The sequence below is a fragment of the Stenella coeruleoalba genome (genome assembly GCF_951394435.1).
Source record: "Stenella coeruleoalba genome assembly, chromosome: X".
Classification (NCBI taxonomy): Eukaryota; Metazoa; Chordata; class Mammalia; order Artiodactyla; family Delphinidae; genus Stenella; species Stenella coeruleoalba.
In genome coordinates, this window is record NC_137152.1 from 12334896 (window position 1) to 12353519 (window position 18624).

At 41.4% G+C, this 18624-nt stretch overlaps 1 protein-coding gene across 1 annotated transcript in view; it reads left to right on the plus strand.

The window, feature by feature from the left end:
• Window positions 1–3310: 3310 nt before the first annotated feature.
• The window catches only part of GRPR (gastrin releasing peptide receptor), a gene marked incomplete at its 5' end in the record, with an annotated part of 31295 nt that continues 15981 nt past the window's right edge, over window positions 3311–18624 (plus strand). Inside the window, one exon of the mRNA XM_079910258.1 lies at window positions 3311–3723. Within this exon, the coding sequence (XP_079766384.1) occupies window positions 3311–3723 (413 nt within the window). The remainder of the gene's footprint in view (window positions 3724–18624) is intronic.

Genomic DNA, 18624 nt, shown 5'->3' on the forward strand with positions numbered 1-18624 from the left:
CTCTTTGTGAACCAAAAACATGCCCTTCAGACCAAACTTCTTAACAAGAATACAAGATCCATCACAATTTCACCCAAACCTGCCTCAGGCTTCATTTCACACTGCTCTTTCCCTGCCCCCTCTCTTCCAGTCTGGATGCCCTTTCCGGGCTTGAAGCTGTCTGCTGCTCAATGCCATGCTCTTTCCTTTAAGCCTCCATCCTAGGTGCATACTATTTTCTCTGTTCAAAGGGTTCTGCCAAATAGCCTTTAAGGTCAAATGTCGGGACTTCCCCGGTGGTCCAGTGGTGAAGAGTCCACCTTGCAATTCAGGGAACGTGAGTTCGGTCCCTGGTCAGGGAACTGGGATCCCACATGCCGCGGGGCAACTGGGCCTGTGTGCTGCGGCTGCTGAGTTCGCACGCCTCAACTAGAGCCCGTGCGCCACAGACTACAGAGCCCACGTGCCACAGACTACAGAGCCCACGTGCTCTGGAGCCTGCACGCCACAACTAGAGAAGAGACAACCCACTCACCACAACTAGAGAGAAGCTCGCGCGCCTCAACGAAGATCCCGCATGCAGCAACTAAGACCTGATGCAGCCAAAAATAAATTAAATAAATAAATAAATCTTGAAAAAAAGATCAAATGTCACCTTCTCTGGAGAAAAGGGAGGGGATGGGGTGTAAATGCTGCGACTTTTTTTTTTAAAAGAAGCCAGAGTTTATTTCTATTTAAACAATACTCAAGGAACTTTCAGAAGGTTAAAAGGCCCAAAGATGCCCGGGTTTCATATAATAATATAGCCAGGTTCTGGCTTTTGCTACCTCTGTTTCGAAATGCTCAGGACTACCCTGGGCAGTTCAATGCCTCACTAATTCTTCTAGTCCAAGAATGGTGAATTTCTCTGAGTTTTGGCATAATTCCTACAAGGCTGTCCCTCTGGTAATGACAACAAAAACAACGCCAGAAGCAATGATTCTCATTGAGAGGAAGAAAGGTAAATGATCAGAGAAGAAAGCCACCACAGCAATTTCAAGAAGCAGAATTATGAATACGGTAGAGAACGAACAGAAGCACTTGCAGAATCTTCTTGAAAACCCTTCTTGGCATTATTCTTTGAAACCAGGTCCTCTGACTTTACGCTTGAGTAGTTGGGATCATGACGGGTCTTATCATAACATGTATCTTCATGTTATTTTTCTCAGGCTCTTACACAGTGCCTGGAAACTGGCAGGTGTTTGATAAATGACTTTCAAGTAAATGGAGGACTGGCTGCTATGATAGAACTTTTAGCCTATTGATCTGAGGTCAGTCTCTCTTCTGACTTTACTGGGCTTTTCCAAAATAAAATCACAAAAATAGTCTCTTTCAATCACAACAATAATAATAGGTTTAATAATAACAGCTGATTATTACTTGAGCACTTACTATGTGCCAAATACTATGAAGTCTTAACACGGGTAATTTCATTTAACTTCACGAATTATCCCCGCTTTACAGATGAGGAGCTTGAGGCTTAAGACATCAAGTAACTTGCCAAGGTAATGAATGAGGGAGCCAGGACTTAAGCAGGGAGTCCATGTACAGCATTATTAAGCTCTACTGCCAGTAACTCATCAACACCACTAGGCTTGTGGTTACTGACTCATTAATGGTGCTACTGATCACCACTGAGAAGCTCTTCGCCCTCTGGGCGTGTAACATTAGACTCTACTGCTGGCTGAGAGGAGCACAAGCCCTTGGGTTTACGGAAGAAGCATGGCAGCCGCCTCAGTGTTGTAAGCTGCCGTTGGAAATTTCCATGACAGCACACTTGGTGGGCCCTGGCATGGTGATGAGTGCAAGCTTCTTTATTCCTTATGAATCCTGAAAAACCAAACTTTCAGTGGCAGCGCCTGCTAGTAACTGGCTTCCTGTGATGTATCTGGAAGAGCTTGAAGAGCTTCACATAAGTCTTGAAGATTCACGCTTGTAATGTAATTATGCATTTTTGCTAAAGGTCTAAGCTTAAATCTAATAGTACCTCCTCAGTAAAGCCTTTCCTGGCACCTGTCAACTCTGTTATTCTTTCCACTCCCCAATTCCTCAGTATTCTATCTGTAACTCCTTTACAGTTCATTTCTCACTCAGAGCTTACGAGGAAATTTGCTATAAAACGCAGCAAACATTAACTTAAAATTGCAAATAGCTGCACCAGAATGCCAATTCATGTACCTTTTAGATCCAATGAGAAAATTCTCCTGGAAAAGACTACTTATCTGTGAGAGTTAGAACACAGCTGGCTTCTGATTTTATTTCTCTCTGGTAAAGGGAAAAAGAATGGCCTGGCAGATCTACAGGACAGAGCGTGTGTGCGTTCTGCTTTCTGCTCTTCCCAGATGTCAGGTGCTGAAGGTTTAAGGCAGGAGTCGTGTGCCTATTTGCCCTCAGTAGCAGTCCCTGTTCAAATAGGCAGTGGGAAGGCCGAGTGGGACCACTCACATGTGGACGCTTTGCTCATCTGTGTGCAATTTAATTCAGGGACAGACCTCATTTTATAGCAACCTTAACGTGTCATCCTAATGTATTGGAAAAGATGAGAAAATGGGATGTGAGTCTGGATTTGGAGCCTAGTATCAGAAAGATTTCCAGTGCTTTGTGGAGTGCTGCATCTGAAAAAGAGAAGCCCAAATTATCTGCTAGGACCCGCAGATTGTTGGGCGAGTCTCATCTGGGCAGAGCAGGCGGCCGGGCAGTGACTGAAGTGTCCAGCAGGGGGCTGGCACTCTCTGCCTATAAGTAGCCCGGTTCCTCTTCAGAGCCTCAGCTCAGCAGAGCTGCCGTTTGCTGGTGAAGCCGGTGAAGCCGGTGACGTGCAAAGCGTTCCTGCCTATAGCATTTCAGGCTTTCTCGGTACAGTGTTTTTCTACCCTCTTTAAACCTTCAGGTTCTAAATATCAGGAAAGACGGGAAATGCCGTGTGAAAATAGCAGGCCAAAAGTTCTTAGTAAACTGCAGCCAGGGAGACTCAGACTAGAATGGAGGTAGAAGGAGTTGGTACAGAGTGGGTTTGATTCTAAGCCCTTTGGGAGCTGAGTTTTTGTGGGTGTTTTGTTGTTAACTTACTGAATTTAGAGATGTATTACATTGGTCACGTAAAGACCAGAGCAGCGCCAGCGTCAGAATAGTGACAATTTTGAATGCCATAGTCTCTATGTACTCAGAGTATTTTTATTAAAGAAGATAAAGAGCCCAGCATAGATTTTATCATCATCTTCACCAAACTGCAAAGTCAAAAGTTAAGCAACAGCATCTAAGGGCACTTTTTAGGTGGGAAAGAACCTAGAGGATGGCTCTGAATGACTGTTTGCTTCTAAACTTGGACGTGGACCATTTCGTACGCTGCAACATCTCTAATCACAGTGTGGATCTCCCCACGAACGACGACTGGTTCCACCCGGGGGTCCTGTATGTCATCCCTGCAATTTATGGGGTCATCATTCTGATAGGCCTCGTTGGCAACATCACCCTGATCAAGATCTTCTGTACCGTGAAGTCCATGCGAAATGTACCGAACGTATTCATCTCCAGCCTGGCTGTGGGAGACCTGCTGCTCCTGGTAACCTGTGCGCCTGTAGATGCCAGCAGGTACCTGGCCGACAGATGGCTGTTTGGCAGGATTGGCTGCAAACTGATCCCTTTTATCCAGCTTACCTCGGTAGGGGTGTCTGTCTTCACACTCACAGCTCTCTCAGCAGACAGGTAAGTCCTGGAGGACAGCGACCTTCTCTCTGAGGGTGGTAGATGCTTCGGTAAATGAGCTACCACATCGGGACAAATAGGGTTGTTTGTGTGCAGGGAAGTTTCACTCAAACTCCCATTCCCTTCCAGGCATGTTTCTGTTCTAGGGACTACTTCTTGAGTTTGACATATTGGTTTCAGAAAGAAAAGTCAGTGGATAGCGGTGGGGGTAATCTCTGAGTATAAGATTGAGGTGCATTTTCTGGAGACAGCTGATTTAGCCTTGCTTCTTCCTAACTTCTCACTCCCTGCAAAATTAATTGACTGGTGAGGAAAAAAAAAAAAATCACACCTAATAGAGTTTAAACCCCAGGTAAATGTCTCTTGGAAGCAATTCAAAGTCTTCAGAGAACAGAAAAGTCCCACTGCATTTCTTCTTCAAATGTTCTTTCAGAAATAACCAAGAGGAGAAAATAAGCAGCATTTCCTTGAAATCCATTCTCTTCAGACAGTTTAACTTTTCTCACAGCTGATGTTGTATTTGGTTCTCTGGAACTGAACAGTTTGTGTGCTGGTTTTTCTAAGTATCTCTTAGGTGAAACCAAGCATTATTTGGATTTTTTTCTTTCCTTGAGAAAGCTCCATTCAAGGTTGATTTCAAATTTTAGTATCTTTATTGATGTACTTCCATATACAATACTTTTAGGGTTTTTGTTTTTTGGGCGGGGGGAGGGAGTCCAGTACAGTGTTTTATTCTGGGAAATATACATATTTGTGAACTGCATTTCTTGTGTGAACATATTGCTTAAAAATTCACATTTATTCATTCTTAAACATTCATATTCATTCTTTGAGCATTTATCAGGTGTCTATCACGTAAAAAACACTTGCTTGAAATAACCAGTCAGGAAATACCTGCAGATTGTTCACATAAATTGCTGAGCATGTCTTATGTACTTCTGGGCTCTAGAACTGGACACAGTAATGAATAGGCTTCAGACACATTGTCGACCATATGGTCAAATTAAGAAAAACTGGTGCAAGGAAACAGAGACTATCAATTTTCATTTTAAAATCAACTGTATGTTATGGTGTTAAAGATACAAAGGGATTTGAGAGTGTACTGAGGAAGGCATAGAAGCAGCTCTTGAAAATTTATACTCTGAAGAAAATGTCCCACATTTTAATACATAAGGTGCTGGATTCTCACTTTGTAGAGGAACAAACAGTCCCCAGGTGATCGGGGTTTGTGGAGTAATGGACAAATAAAGAGAGTGTTATCAGTATTTGTAGACATGTGTTTATACTTAGCTGCCTGAAGTACACTGCTCAGCACACACAACTTTTTCAGACTGAAAAATAATAGCCCAGGAACGAGGTTTGCACATGGCGCCCACTAGGCAGGGTTTCTCGGTTCCTGCCACTCACTCTCAGCTCGCTCTAACCCTGAACATATGCCCACCAAGGCCTGATGACCACAGGCAGTCTCACTGTTGAGCCAGGGCAGGCAAACTGTGGAGCTGGCAGCAAGTTTGTGGCTGGTTACCAGTGGCCAAGGGCACCTCAGGATGACAGTCATTTTCTTGATGGGATGATGAGATTTTGGTTTCCGGGTTGGTGAGTGCAGTGGTACAGATGGCCTTTCCTGTCTTCCTGGGATGGGGTGGGGAGTGGGGGAGGGGGAGTGAGGGAGAGGAAAGTGAGGGAGTGCAATGGAAAGATACAGCTGCAGGGAACTCTTCTCTGGGGTTTCAAAGCAGACGAAATTCCCCATCAGCAGAAAGCCTCTCTCAAAAGCCAGGCTGCACCATTTGGCAGCTCTGGTGTGTTCTCAGTAAGTTTACAGTTACCGCACATCTTTCCCAAGTTCAGAAATTACTGTAAGCTTCCATATAACTAACTTTCTGTGTTTTGCTAAGGCTTAAAAAAGCTGACCAATTACCTGAATCACAAGTAGTGCCTCTAACCAATTTCAACAAGAATAGGTATTGAGCTAGTTAAAATATATAAGACTGTACGTCTCATCTTTGAAAGGTATTGGAGTTTTATAACAACCTCATGAGGTTGGCAGGGCAAATACACACACGCACGCACACACACACACACACACACACAATATCTGTATTTTTTTCTTCTCAACAAGGTATAATTATATACAGTAAACTGAACAAGTGTACAGCTCAATATATTTTCACATATTCTGTATAACAACATAACCACCACCCAGATAGAGATAAAGAACAGTTCCAGCACTCCAGGATTTTCCTTTATGTCCCTTTCCAGTTAATACCCAACCCCACAGAGAGGCAATCACTATTCTGAGTTCAATTACCATGTATTATTTTTGCCAGTTCTTTAATCTCATATACATGGAATCATACTTCTTATGCCTATCCTTGTGTCTGGGAGAGTCATCCACGTTGGTGCACATAGCAATGGCTTATTCTTTTTAATTGTTGTGTAGTGTTCCATTGTATGAATATACCTCAGTTTATTTATCCATTTTAATACTGATGGACATTGGATTTTTTCCAGTTTGGGGTTGATCATAACCTGCTCTGGGTATTCTTATTCATGCCTGTTGGGGGAACAAAAGTGTTTCTCTTGGGTATATGCCTGGGAGAGGAATTGCTGGATCATAGGGGCAGGTATTTAGTAAATACTGTCAAAGAGTTTTCCAAAGTGGTAGTCTTTATCTGATGGATTGGTCAAAGGGTGAACCAGAAGACCCTCAAAACTGGATGATCATCGCAATCATTGGGGAGCTTAAAAATATGCAAATTCTTAGCTCCCATCCATCCCTGACCCCTATAGATTGACCAGCAATGCGAGTACTCATCCCAGCCTCCCTTCTGCAGCTTTCTCTCCCCCAGGTGGACTTGAGTCTTTGTTAATATGAAAAGAATAACATTTTTCTAGAAAAGTTTATACTGGGACACTAAAGGGAGACTTCAAGGCAGTCCCAGAAACCAGAATTCTGTGTTTCACGAAACTGACCAATTGCAGATTTGCATTCAAACCCCTTCACTATTGGTCCCAGCCTCCCCCTCACCCCATGCTATCTTCCCCTCCTTACACACATTGAGATCCTCATACACAGTTGTTACACCAACAAGTTCCTGGCTCTGCTTCCTTGCTCATGCTGAGTCACATCCACTCTCCAGAATCCTTTCTTCTTTCCTAAATAGAAGACTCTTCTCCCCAACCCATGTGATGTATGGAAGTGGAATGGATATCAACAGCCCTGCATTTTAGGCTTCTTTTATTCTGCCATTACTACCCATATAAGGGAGTCAGACCAAGTCTCTTACCTCTCTGACCTTAGTTAAGTCATCTATAAAATAATAGACTTGAGCTAGATTATTTCTAAGGTCCTTCCGAATTTTAAACTCATGATTTTTATCTGTCATCTTGCCCATCACTCAGATTCTGGCTCAAGCCTCCTCCTTAAAGCCTTAAGTTGGACCATTCTAGTCCAGATTTTCTGGCCCTCTTCTAAACATGAGGCTTATTATCTAATACATGAATTATCTCGTGACATCTTTCATCTTGCTGTTTTGAAGTATTTCATTCATTTGTCTTATTTTAGTCTCTCGTATATTCATTGCTTTGACTTTTCAAGTAGATTATTAAGAATGTAGAAGGCAGAGATTGCGTATATATTATATCTTACAGTGCCTCAGATGGTTTCTTGTACCTAATGGGTGATCAAAAACTATTGATTAGGGCTTCCGTGGGGGTGCAGTGGTTAAGAATCTGCCTGCTAATGCAAGGGACATGGGTTTGAGGCCTGGTCCGGGAAGATCCCACATGCCGTGGAGCAACTAAGACTGTGCACCACAACTACTGAGCCTGCGCTCTAGAACCTGCTCGCCACAACTAGAGAGAGCCCGCGCGCAGCAACGAGGACCCAAAGCAGCCAAAACTAAATAAATAAAATAAATAAATTTATTTAAAAAAAAAAAAAAAATATATATATATATATATATATATATATATATATATATATATATATATATATATATATAGATTGGGGCTTCCCTGGTGGCACAGTGGTTAAGAATCCTCCTGCCAATGCAGGGGACACGAGTTCGATCCCTGGTCTGGGAAGATCCCACATGCCGTGGAGCAACTAAGCCCATGCGCCACAACTACTGAGCCCGCGTGCTGCAACTACTGAAGCCTGCGCTGTAGAGCCTGTGCTCCACATCAAGAGAAGCCACCGCAATGAGAAGCCCACACACCACAACGAAGAGTAGCCCCCGCTCGCCGCAACTGGAGAAAGCCTGTGCGTAGCAATGAAGACCCAACGCAGCCAAAAATAAAATTAAAAAAATTTTTAAAATAAAGTTAAAAATAAATAAATAAATATTGACTAATTAAAAGTATGGTTAATCATCTGAAAGCATACTCTTAAAAAATATATCACACAGTCACCTGCTTCTTCTCTGTTCCTCTCTATTAAGCTCTCATTATTTGGGCAAATGAGAGAAAATCTATTCTTTGTGAGTCAGTAAATAGATTTGGGGGATGAGATGGGTTGATGGATGGATAGATGGAAAGAGGTGGATGGATAGGAGGATGGGTGGTTGGATGAGTGGATGGGCAGATGGATGGAGAGATAGTGAATGTTTGGGATGGATGGATTTTTTTTTTACATACTGGTCTTTGCTACTAGATGCCCATCTCTATACTAGGTGCCTCAGTATTATATAAGTGGAATTTAAGACCTAACAGGAAAAGGGTAAGGAGAGTTTGCGTTTTCTTTTCCAGTATAAAAGCAAAGAATAAAGGTGGATTTAATGTTAATAGCATTTATATTACATGCCCAAGTTATCTTGTGTCTGCTGCAGTATTATTACTCAGTTTTATTTCTGCTAGAATGGGGCTGACAGAATAAATCCTATGGCCAGATGTGCTCCACTGTAAAGTCATCCTTCTTTGATTCCATAGAAAAGACTTTTCCTAAGTTTTCCCCTCCCTTGTGATTTGGAATGTGTAAAGAAACAGGAAAGTATTACATTAATGCAACCTTCCTGAAGTACAGATTCTTTGAATTCACTGCAAGGAATTTATGAGATAATGTAGTTATCAGCCTTTCCTGACATCTAGAGCTGTATGGTCCAACATGGGAGCCACTAACTACATGTGGTTATTTAAATTTAGATTTAATTTATTATTATTATTATTATTATTTTGGCTACGCCACACAGCTTGTGGGATCTCAGTTCCCTGACCAGGGATTGAACCTGGGCCACAGCAGTGAAAGCCCGGAATCCTAACCACTAGGCCACCAGGGAACTCCCAAGATTTAATTTAAATAAAACTAAAAATTCAGTTCCTTAGTCAAACCAGCCACATGTCAAGTGCTCAGTGCCACATGTGATTCTACTGGACAGCACAGATACAGAACATTTCCATAATTGCAGAAAGTTCTGTTGGACAACGCAGAAGAAAGTTTGTTCTGTGCCTTGGCGTCCAAATCTCTTTCCCAGGATCCATGTTAGCTGCTTTCGTTCATTGAGGGTATCAGGAATCCCTCAGGCAAATAACGAATGCCTCCCAGCTGCATGGGCTCTTCCTGTCTGTAAAATATCTTCTATTGGAAGATGCTCAAAGATGAAGAGAGAAGAATACAGGCAACCAATGCAATCACCAGTCACAGGCTTGGGGAATTTAGGCATCCCACTGATGAAGTTTTGAGACTTTCTGAAGAATACCTATGGGGTTCACTTTCCAGTCTGCGCTATGAACTTCTGTCTGATCCTTCCATTCTCTTTTGCCAGGCCCTCTTCCATCTGCCAGTCTATCTTTTTACCTTCTTATCTCAAAATTCACCAGAGCAAACACTGCTCTAGGTAAACTCTTATCGCCTCCCATACATGCTGCCTGACTTCTCCCCTCTTTTACTTCACTTCCCCCTCCCTGATGACTGAGCTGTTCCCTCCATCTATCCAAATGCTACCAATCTTTCAAGGCACAGTTCAAGCCCTTCTCTTCCATGAAGATTCCCCGACCCTTTGGCTTTCATTGATATTTTCCCCTTTCCTAAGATGCTTTTGCCTGTACTGTTCTTTAAATATCAAATTTATCCTACCTTGTATTACTAGGTCCTTTTTATAGATGTGTTTTCTACTTCCTTCATTATATGAGACGCTCCATGGGGTCTGTGCCTGCTACAACGCCCAGGCCCACCTTACATCTAGTAAGAGGACAATAACTACAGCGTGGTTGATGTTTAAGCAGCGACAAGATGATAAAGTGTAGCAGCTACAAGTAGAAGTCATTCTCAAGTTCATACCCTTATACATGGTGTTCTGAGACTCAATTTCCAACATTGGGGGAAGGAGTTCCCCACACATCCAACAAGCAATTCTCAGAACACCAGCTAGGTGTCTGAGAATTCAACTCAATTCTGACACTATTAACCCAGAGGTAGCGTCGGATTTCACAGGTTGAGGGCTCAGTCCTACGAGACTTGCACCACCCGCCACTCCCACTTCAGATGCCAGTCACAAACCTGTGCTTCTGACCATCTGGCTAAAAATCAGAGGTCCCCATGACCCCCTGTCCTCAGGTTCCATTAATTTGCTAGAGTGACTCACAGAACTCAGGAAAGCATGTTGCTTATTAAATCACTGGTTTATTGTAAAAGGGTACAATACTTTTATCCTCAGGAACAGCCAGGTGGAAGAGATGCATAGGGCAAGATACAAGGAAAGGGAGCTTCCCGGCCCTCTCCAGGTGCCACTCTCCCTGCATCTCCATGTGTTCACCAACCCAGAAGCTCTCTGAACCTTGTCCTTTTGGGTTTTTAGGGAGGCTTCCTTACGAAGTCATGATTGATTAAACCACTGGCCACTGACAACTGATTCAACCTCCAGCCACATCCCCCTCCTCAGAGGTCTGTTGAATCACGAGTTGAATCACTTGGTGACCAGCCCCCATCCTTAACTGCTTTCCCCAAGTCATTAACATAACAAAAGACACCTTTATCACTCTCAACACACTTAGGAAATTCCAAGGGTTTTAAGAGTGTGAGCCAGGGACTGGACAAGACCAAATGTATATGAGAAATATGTATTTGGTCATCTGAATGACCAAATATATATTTCTTATAAATCACAATATCTCACCTTGTTTGACACAGAGACCAAAAGAGGTGATGGAATTTGGCCTCGTCACAACAAATTCAGAGTAGAGTCACATTAGAACCCTGGTTTCCTCATTCCAAGTCCCAATTCCTTCAGGGAAACTGAAAACTTTTCTTCAGAAACCATCAAAACAAAGTCTGATTCCATTTCCCTTCTCTGGGCAGTGGGAGCTACTGATCCTGAACTCTTCTGTTCTGTGGAAAGATACCCTGAGTGATTCCAAGTTAGCCCTCTTCTGAGGGGATCACCCCAGTCATTCCAAAGCTCCTCTACTGTTCTAGAGCCCAGCTTCACTGATCCCAAGGAGACTGGCCATTTCTCACAAGGGAGGACAATTTAATGTCTCGTAAAGCAACTTTCCCAGGAAGTCTATCTGTTGAAGGAGTTTACATGAATCACCAGTCCATAACTTCTCTAGGGTATGATTTTTCTGAAGCATACGCTGCCTCTCCAGAAGGAAGCTCAACTCCTGTCTCCCCATGGGGAGGGATCTGTCACAGCTGCTGGCCGGCTCTGGGAGTGCTCAGAGGGCAGGCGCAGTGGGAGGGGGGGTTCCCAGCAAGACTCTTTGAGTTGGAGTGCTATGGAGATAAGGGCAGCAAAGAAGTCTGACCTTGTCTCTCACACATTGTCTTTTAAAGTGGTAGACTTTTATGTGATTAATTATCATTTTTGGCGACTTAAAATGCATGGAGGCGAGACAGGTCACATGCTTAATCATGAAACATAGAGCATAGACTGAAAGGGCTCCCTGGTGAGGTGTTTTTGAACTGTGCTTCTCAATACCATCCTTTGAAAATAGACTAAATTTGCATTTTTGCACTTGTAAGTCCTCCTAGTGTGTGGGGTTTGCATAAATTCTCTCTTAATTAAAACACATGTTTTACAGAATAAAAGAAAAAATTTTTTCTTCATTCCTTTTTCTACTTCCCTGTAATAGATCAAGGGATCTTTTTTATTACAGTCATCTTTGAAATTCTGGTTATTAAGTATTGGATTAGTATCTGATATTTGCTGCTACATGAAATGATTTGATTTCCCTAGGAGCCCCTAAGAGGCTGCAGGTTCATTTTACACATTAAATGTCACCTTCTGTAGGAGGTCTTTGTTGGCCACTGAGACTAAAGTAATGACCAACGCTCTTCTATCATCCAGTTTCTTCTTTCAGGTTGATTGAGGTGTAACTTACACAGTAAACTTTTAGTCGTGCATTTCTATGAATTTTGACAATCTTCCACAGTCATGTAACCACCACCAGCACAATCAAGATATAGAACATCCCATCAGCCCCCCCAATTCTCTCATGTCCCTCTGTAGTCTATCCTCTTCCTTCACCCAGGAGGGAATTTTTTTTTCCACATCCAAACTTTCTTTAGTTTATAACCTCCATTACACACTAAGTTGTTCTTACAGAAAATAAAGCTCCTAGAAAAAGTAAAAGAAAAGAAAGAAAGAAAGAAAGAAAAAATCTCCTGGCAGCCACTGATCTTTTCCAAAATATATGAATGACATCATACAGTGTGTAGTTGTTTGAGTCTGGCTTCTTTCAACTCATGTTGTTGCATGTATCAGTAGTCCCTTCCTTTCTATTGCTGAGTCCATTGCATGGCTAGGTCACAGTTTGTTTATGCATTCTTCAGTTAATGGCTATTGGGGTTGTTTTCAGTTTTGGATGATGATGAATCAAGCTGTCATAAACATTCACATACAGTTTTTGTATGGATGTATGTCTTCATTTCTCTTGGATAAATATCATCCACTATAATCTTTTTGAGAATTATTTTGTTCATTTGTTTGTTTACTTGCTTTCTGTCTCCTACCACTAGAATATAAGCTCAAAAAAAAAAAAAAAAAAGAGAGGCTATGGCATTCATTAGCATATTCACTGACACTAGGACAGTCCCTAACCTGTAGTAGGTGCTTGATAAGTGTGTATTGAACACATGAATAGATGGATACATGAAGGAAGGAATAAAAGAATGAATGAATTCTGGTAGGTTCTACTATCCGTGTTGCTGCAAATGGCAAAATCTTACTTTTTTATGGCTGAGTAGTATTCCATTGTGTGTGTGTGTGTGTGTGTGTGTGTGTGTGTGTGTGTGTATATACCACATCTTCTTTATCCATCCATTGATGGACACTTGGGTTGCTTTCATATCTTAGCAATTATAAATAATGCTGCTGTGAAAATTGGGGTGCATGTTTCTTTTCAAATTAGTTTTTTGGTTTTTTTGGATATATGCTCAGGAGTGGAATTAATAGGTCATATGGTAGTTCTATTTTTAGTTTTTTGAGAAACCTCCATACTGTTCTCCACAGTGGCTGCACCAATTTACATTCCCACCAACAGTGCAGGAGGGTTCCCTTTCCTCCACACCCTCGCCAGTATTTGTTATTTGTGTTCTTTTTGATGACAGTCCTTCTGACAGATGTGAGGTGATATCTCATTATGGTTTTGATTTGCATTTCCCTAATGCTTAAGGATGTTGAGCACCTTTTCATGTGCCTGTTGGGTGATATGTTTTTCTATAGAGAAATTAGAAAGATACCTCAGTCTTCTCGCATGGTTGATTCAAATTGACTTATTATTAATGGGAGGTTAGAAAAGTTTCTTTCAGCTTCATAACTCATTATTGGTAATGTCATATAAGTGTTTAAGGTTATTATCAAATGCTTAAGATCATCTGAGAAAGACACTATCAAGTTTCTTTCCTATACGGGCTGTAAAATTTCACAGCATTTCACGTTTTCTTGTGCCTTGAGTAATCTTAAATACTCATTTAATTGATGACGCCCATTAACCAATTTGCCATGGATGTCTTTGCATTATGAATTTTAAGTTACCTTCATCAATGTTGGTATTTTGTGGGTATGCATGACATGAGTGACTTCACACAAATGTATTTGCTATTTGTAACTTGGCTATAGGTTTCTGCCCTATAAACACAGACACTCTGATAACCTCAATTTTGCTGATATATTTGGGTTTTTTAAAAAATTAATTAATTAATTAATTTTTTTTTGCTTCATTGGGTCTTCGTTGCTGCGCGTGGGCTTTCTCCAGTTGCGGCGAGCGGGGGCTACTCTTCGTTGTGGTGCACGGGCTTCTCACTGTGGTGGCTTCTCTTGTTGCAGAGCATGGGCTCTAGGTGCATGGGCTTCAGTAGTTGTGGCACGCAGGCTCAGTAGTTGTGGCTCACAGGCTCTAGAGCGCAGGCTCAGTAGTTGTGGCACATGGGCTTAGTTGCTCCATGGCAAGTGCGATCTTCTCGGACCAGGGATGGAACCCATGTCTCCTGCATTGGCAGGCAGATACTTAACCACTGTGCCACCAGGGAAGTCCCTATATTTGGGTTTAAATCTACCATTTTATTATTTGGTTTTTGTTGGTCTCACCTGTTTCATAATCCTTTTTCCCTCCCTTCTTGCTTTCTTTTCAATTAATTAAACATTTAAATTATTCTATCCTCCCCCCACCTCCTGGCATGAATTTGTTAATTATACAAACTCAATATTCTTTTAGGGGCTACTCTAGTCTTTACAACATGTATCCTTGACTTATTAAAATTTACTATAAATTAGAACTTTCCTACTTCCCAGACAAGGGTAATAGGACACTTTAACTTCATTCTAATTTCCTCCTGCCTTTTTTTTTGGTTATTGTTGTTCTATATTTCAACTCTATCCATTTAAACCCCACAAGACATTATGTTAATTGCTTTTACATACTTACATTTACTCACATATTTACCTTTAGATTTATTCCTGTATTCACCTTTTCTCGCTCTCCACTCCTTCCTGCATCTCTGTGACATCATCTGAGATTATTTCACTTCTGCCCAAAGAATGTCCTTAAGTATTTCACTTAGTGTAAGTCTAATGGGGATACATTTTATGGTTTCATTTGTCTGAAATTGTCTTTATTTAATGTCATTTGGAGAGGATAGAATTCTAGGCTGGCTGTTCTTGTCTTCCCCACTTTGAAGTTGCTATTCATTGTCCTCTGACTTCTGCTATGAAGTCAGATGTCAGTTTCATTGTAGCTCCTTTAAAATTATTGATTTTTTTCTCTTTGACTCATTTTAAGATGTTTCTCTTTATCTTTGGTTTTCAACAGCATTACTATGTTGCACTTAGGTGTGGTTTTCTTTGTATTTTTCCTACTTGAGATTCATAGCTTTTTTTTTCAACCTGTGGCTTGATGATTTTAGCCACATTTGGAAAGTTCTCAACCATAACAACTTCAAAGATTGTTTCTGCCCCATTCTCTTTTTGCTCTCCTTCTTTATGCTGTCTACATGTAAATAGAATAACTGCAGGTTAACTTAAAGCTTTTCAAGTTTTTTTCCCCTTTTGGTTGTTTTTGCTTTTATTGCTGCAGGCGATTTCATACTTCAGTCAGGCCTCTGTGACTGGGAACTATTTTAAACACAATTTCAGTTCACCATTTTGCCCATACATTTCTATTACCTTTTCTGTGTTTTCCATCCTTCTGTCTCACCGTACTTCACTCTGGCCATTTTCAGCTCAAAAATTCTCTCCAGTTGTGTCTAGTCTGCTTCTGAAGCTTCCATTTAATTCTTAATTTCAGTTACTGTATATTGCAATTCTAGAATTTCCATTTGATTCCATCTTGTCGCCTAATTTCTTGAATTAGTCCCAGTATATTGTAAAATCCCTCTTTGGTAACTCTAACTTGTGGAACGTCTATAAATCTGTTTCTATTATATATTTCTTCTCTTGTTTTTCGACCATTTTGTTTTCTCTCCCAGTATATGAGGCAATTTTTGTTTGACAACTTGATTTTGTATATGAAGAAGTGTAGATAATTTGGGGCTCTGGATAGTATTATCTTCCAGAAAAGATTAGCTTTTGCTTCTTGTGGGCAGGTAGGAGGTGGCGGTGTATCTGACCTTGTCAGGGATTGAATAGATTGGAGGCTGGGCTTGGTCTTTGTGAGAACTGGTCTATTTCTGGTTCAGTGCTACTACTAGGATGTACCTCTTTGGGCATCTCAACTGTAAGCCTGGAGTGTTTACCCTGGCTTCTCTCCTTTGTGGGCCCTGAATAATTTATTATTCCCCTTCATCCTGAAACTGCTAGAAGCTCTTCTCAGCTCTCAGTTTCTCTTGGTGCTGCTTGAAATTTGGTAAATGCCTTAAGGGGAAAATGATGCTGAGTAACAGCTTCATCTCTTTGCACTTCCTTTCTCTCCAGGATTTTGGCCCCTCAAATCCTTACTGCCTTGTTATTTCTCTGATGTTTTCAAAGGGATTTTCTAGCTTTTCATTTCTGGAGAGTTGGTCAGCAACAAGCTGGGTTGCCATTATCAGAAGTGGAAAATCCTGTACCACCTCTCTTAAAGACCTGATCTGCTGCCCACCGAGCTATCCACATCCCAGTTCCTCTAAAGAGGAGTCCAGAACTACCTAGTCAGACCTTTGAGATCAGCATTCAGAGAGATCAGCATCAGCATTTAATTGCTCAAATTAAATCAGCAATTTAGATGCAGAGAAATGAGCTCTGGCTAACCTCAAAGTGAGTAAGTCAGGAATCTCAGCTGAGGCCTGCGGCAGTGGACACTGCCAAGTATTATAGGTACGTCAAAGCCTCTGGGATCTTTCAACTAGGCCAGGTCTCTTAGCCCCAATAAGCAGGAGCTAGAGCTGACATTTAGTTATGCAGTGATTGATAAAAGCTGCAATTTTGTGGGAAGGACAGCGCCAAAATGTTGCTAAGATACGCTTCTTTAAACTTCAGTTCTTTATTACTTTTTCTTTTTTTGTATTGTACCCAGACTAATTGGCCAGTGGTGATAGCTAAAGGTTACATAGGAAAGAAATAGGGGGAAAACGTGAAATGCGGCACATAAAGAAATCTATTTCCAGTGTGAGAAGAATTTACTTTGACAATAGATAATAGGTCCATGTGACTCACTTATTTCTATGCTGTCTACATATAAATAGAATAACTACAGGTCAACTTCAAGCTTTTCAGGGTTTCTTTATTCTCTTTGGTGGTGCTTGTTTTTATTGTCAGGCAATTTAATACCAGGGTCAGGCCTCTGTTATGAGAAATACTTTAAACATAATTTTAAAACAATATAAAATTATGTAAAAACAAAATTACAGTAGTTTATCCGTGAGAACATATGGGAAATGCTTATTTATTTTAACATAAATGGCGGACAAAACAGATTGTTAAGAATTTCATTATCTTTTCCCTCTCCACTTTAAATGATTGGAAACATCACAGAAGAGCAGAAAAATCAGAATTTGGCATCTTTTCTTTCCTAGATTGTCAACAGAGGTGAAATTGAAGGTTAAAATGATGGCTTCAGGAATACATATATATACTACAAGATGAAGATAAATGTGGTCAGTATTTAGTTTTAAGCATTCTTCACTTGTGCTTTAAGAAGCCTGCAAATCCGAAGTGCTGTAGACAAATATAAGTGACTTGGGGATCCAGAGACGGAGGTTCTACTCTTGGTTTTCAGCTAACCGGCTGTGGGAACTCTGTGGGCACCAGTTTCCTCTTCTTTAAGTTAAGGAAATGGGACTTGAGGATGCCTAAGTTTTATATTCCATAGTTATATATAAAGCAGGTTCATAATCAAACATATTCTCATATGTCTGTACCATGATGACAGCAGGGCATATACCGACCTAGCATCATCTGTTCTGAGTCTTCCACGAAGGAGAACATACATGTGTGAGTATCATTCTCTTGTTCTTTAAGGACTTTACCTGGATGTATCTCAGTCCCTCGACCAGATTTTAAATCCTTAGTGGCCAGGGACTTTTATATCCATAGTGCCAAGGAGAGCCTGAGATACTAAATTAGTATTTAAATGTGCTGACAGATTGACTAAGTATCCTGAGCCATGAGTGTTTAATACTGGAAGACCAGTGCCAGAGGTTAGTGGCCTGTAGTCTTCACTATCACGAATTAATAAGCCTAATGGGCGGTTCAGTGTGAAATGCAAGACGGGCTTTCCTCGGTCTAAAGAAGGAACCACCAGCTCCAGTGTGGACAGGCAGAGAGCAACAGAAACGTGAGCCCTGGTCACACATTCAGTGCACATAGGCCAGGGACCGGGGAACCTTTTCCGTAAAGGGCCGTATAGTGGATATTTTTGGTTTTGTGGGCCATGAGGTCCCTGTTGCAACCACTCAACTCTGCCGTTATAGCGCAAAAGCAGCCATAGACATGATGTCAGCAAACGGTCACGGCTGAATTTCAGTAAAACCTTATTTATGGACACTGAAATGGGAATTTCGTGTAATTTTCACATGTTGTGAAGTATTCTTCTTCTTTTGATTTTTTTCCCCCAACCATAAAAAATGTCAAAACCACTCAGCTTGTGGGCCATATGAAAACAGGCAGAAGGCCAGGTTTGGCCAGCTGGCTTTAGGTTGGTGTCCCTGATATACAGGCGTGTACACACTTGCTGAGGTGGTCATTTAGCAGAGAGAGTTTCCTATTTAGATGGAGTGGGACCTAAGGGGATCCATGACCCCTGTCCACTTAGCCAGGACAGACTTCCTAGGGAAGATCATAAAGACAGATCATACAGCTGTGTGATGCTTTACGGTATGAGGCACCATCATATCAGGCACATTAGCTTTTGGATCATCAAAAAATTGAGAGTCAGGCCAACGTTTTTAAGCCACGTGTCTTTTCCAGCATGCCTGGGTCCTCTGTGACACTAACAGTTGTTTAAATGAAGAAAATGAGAGTTTTAAACCCAGACTTAGCTGGGTTC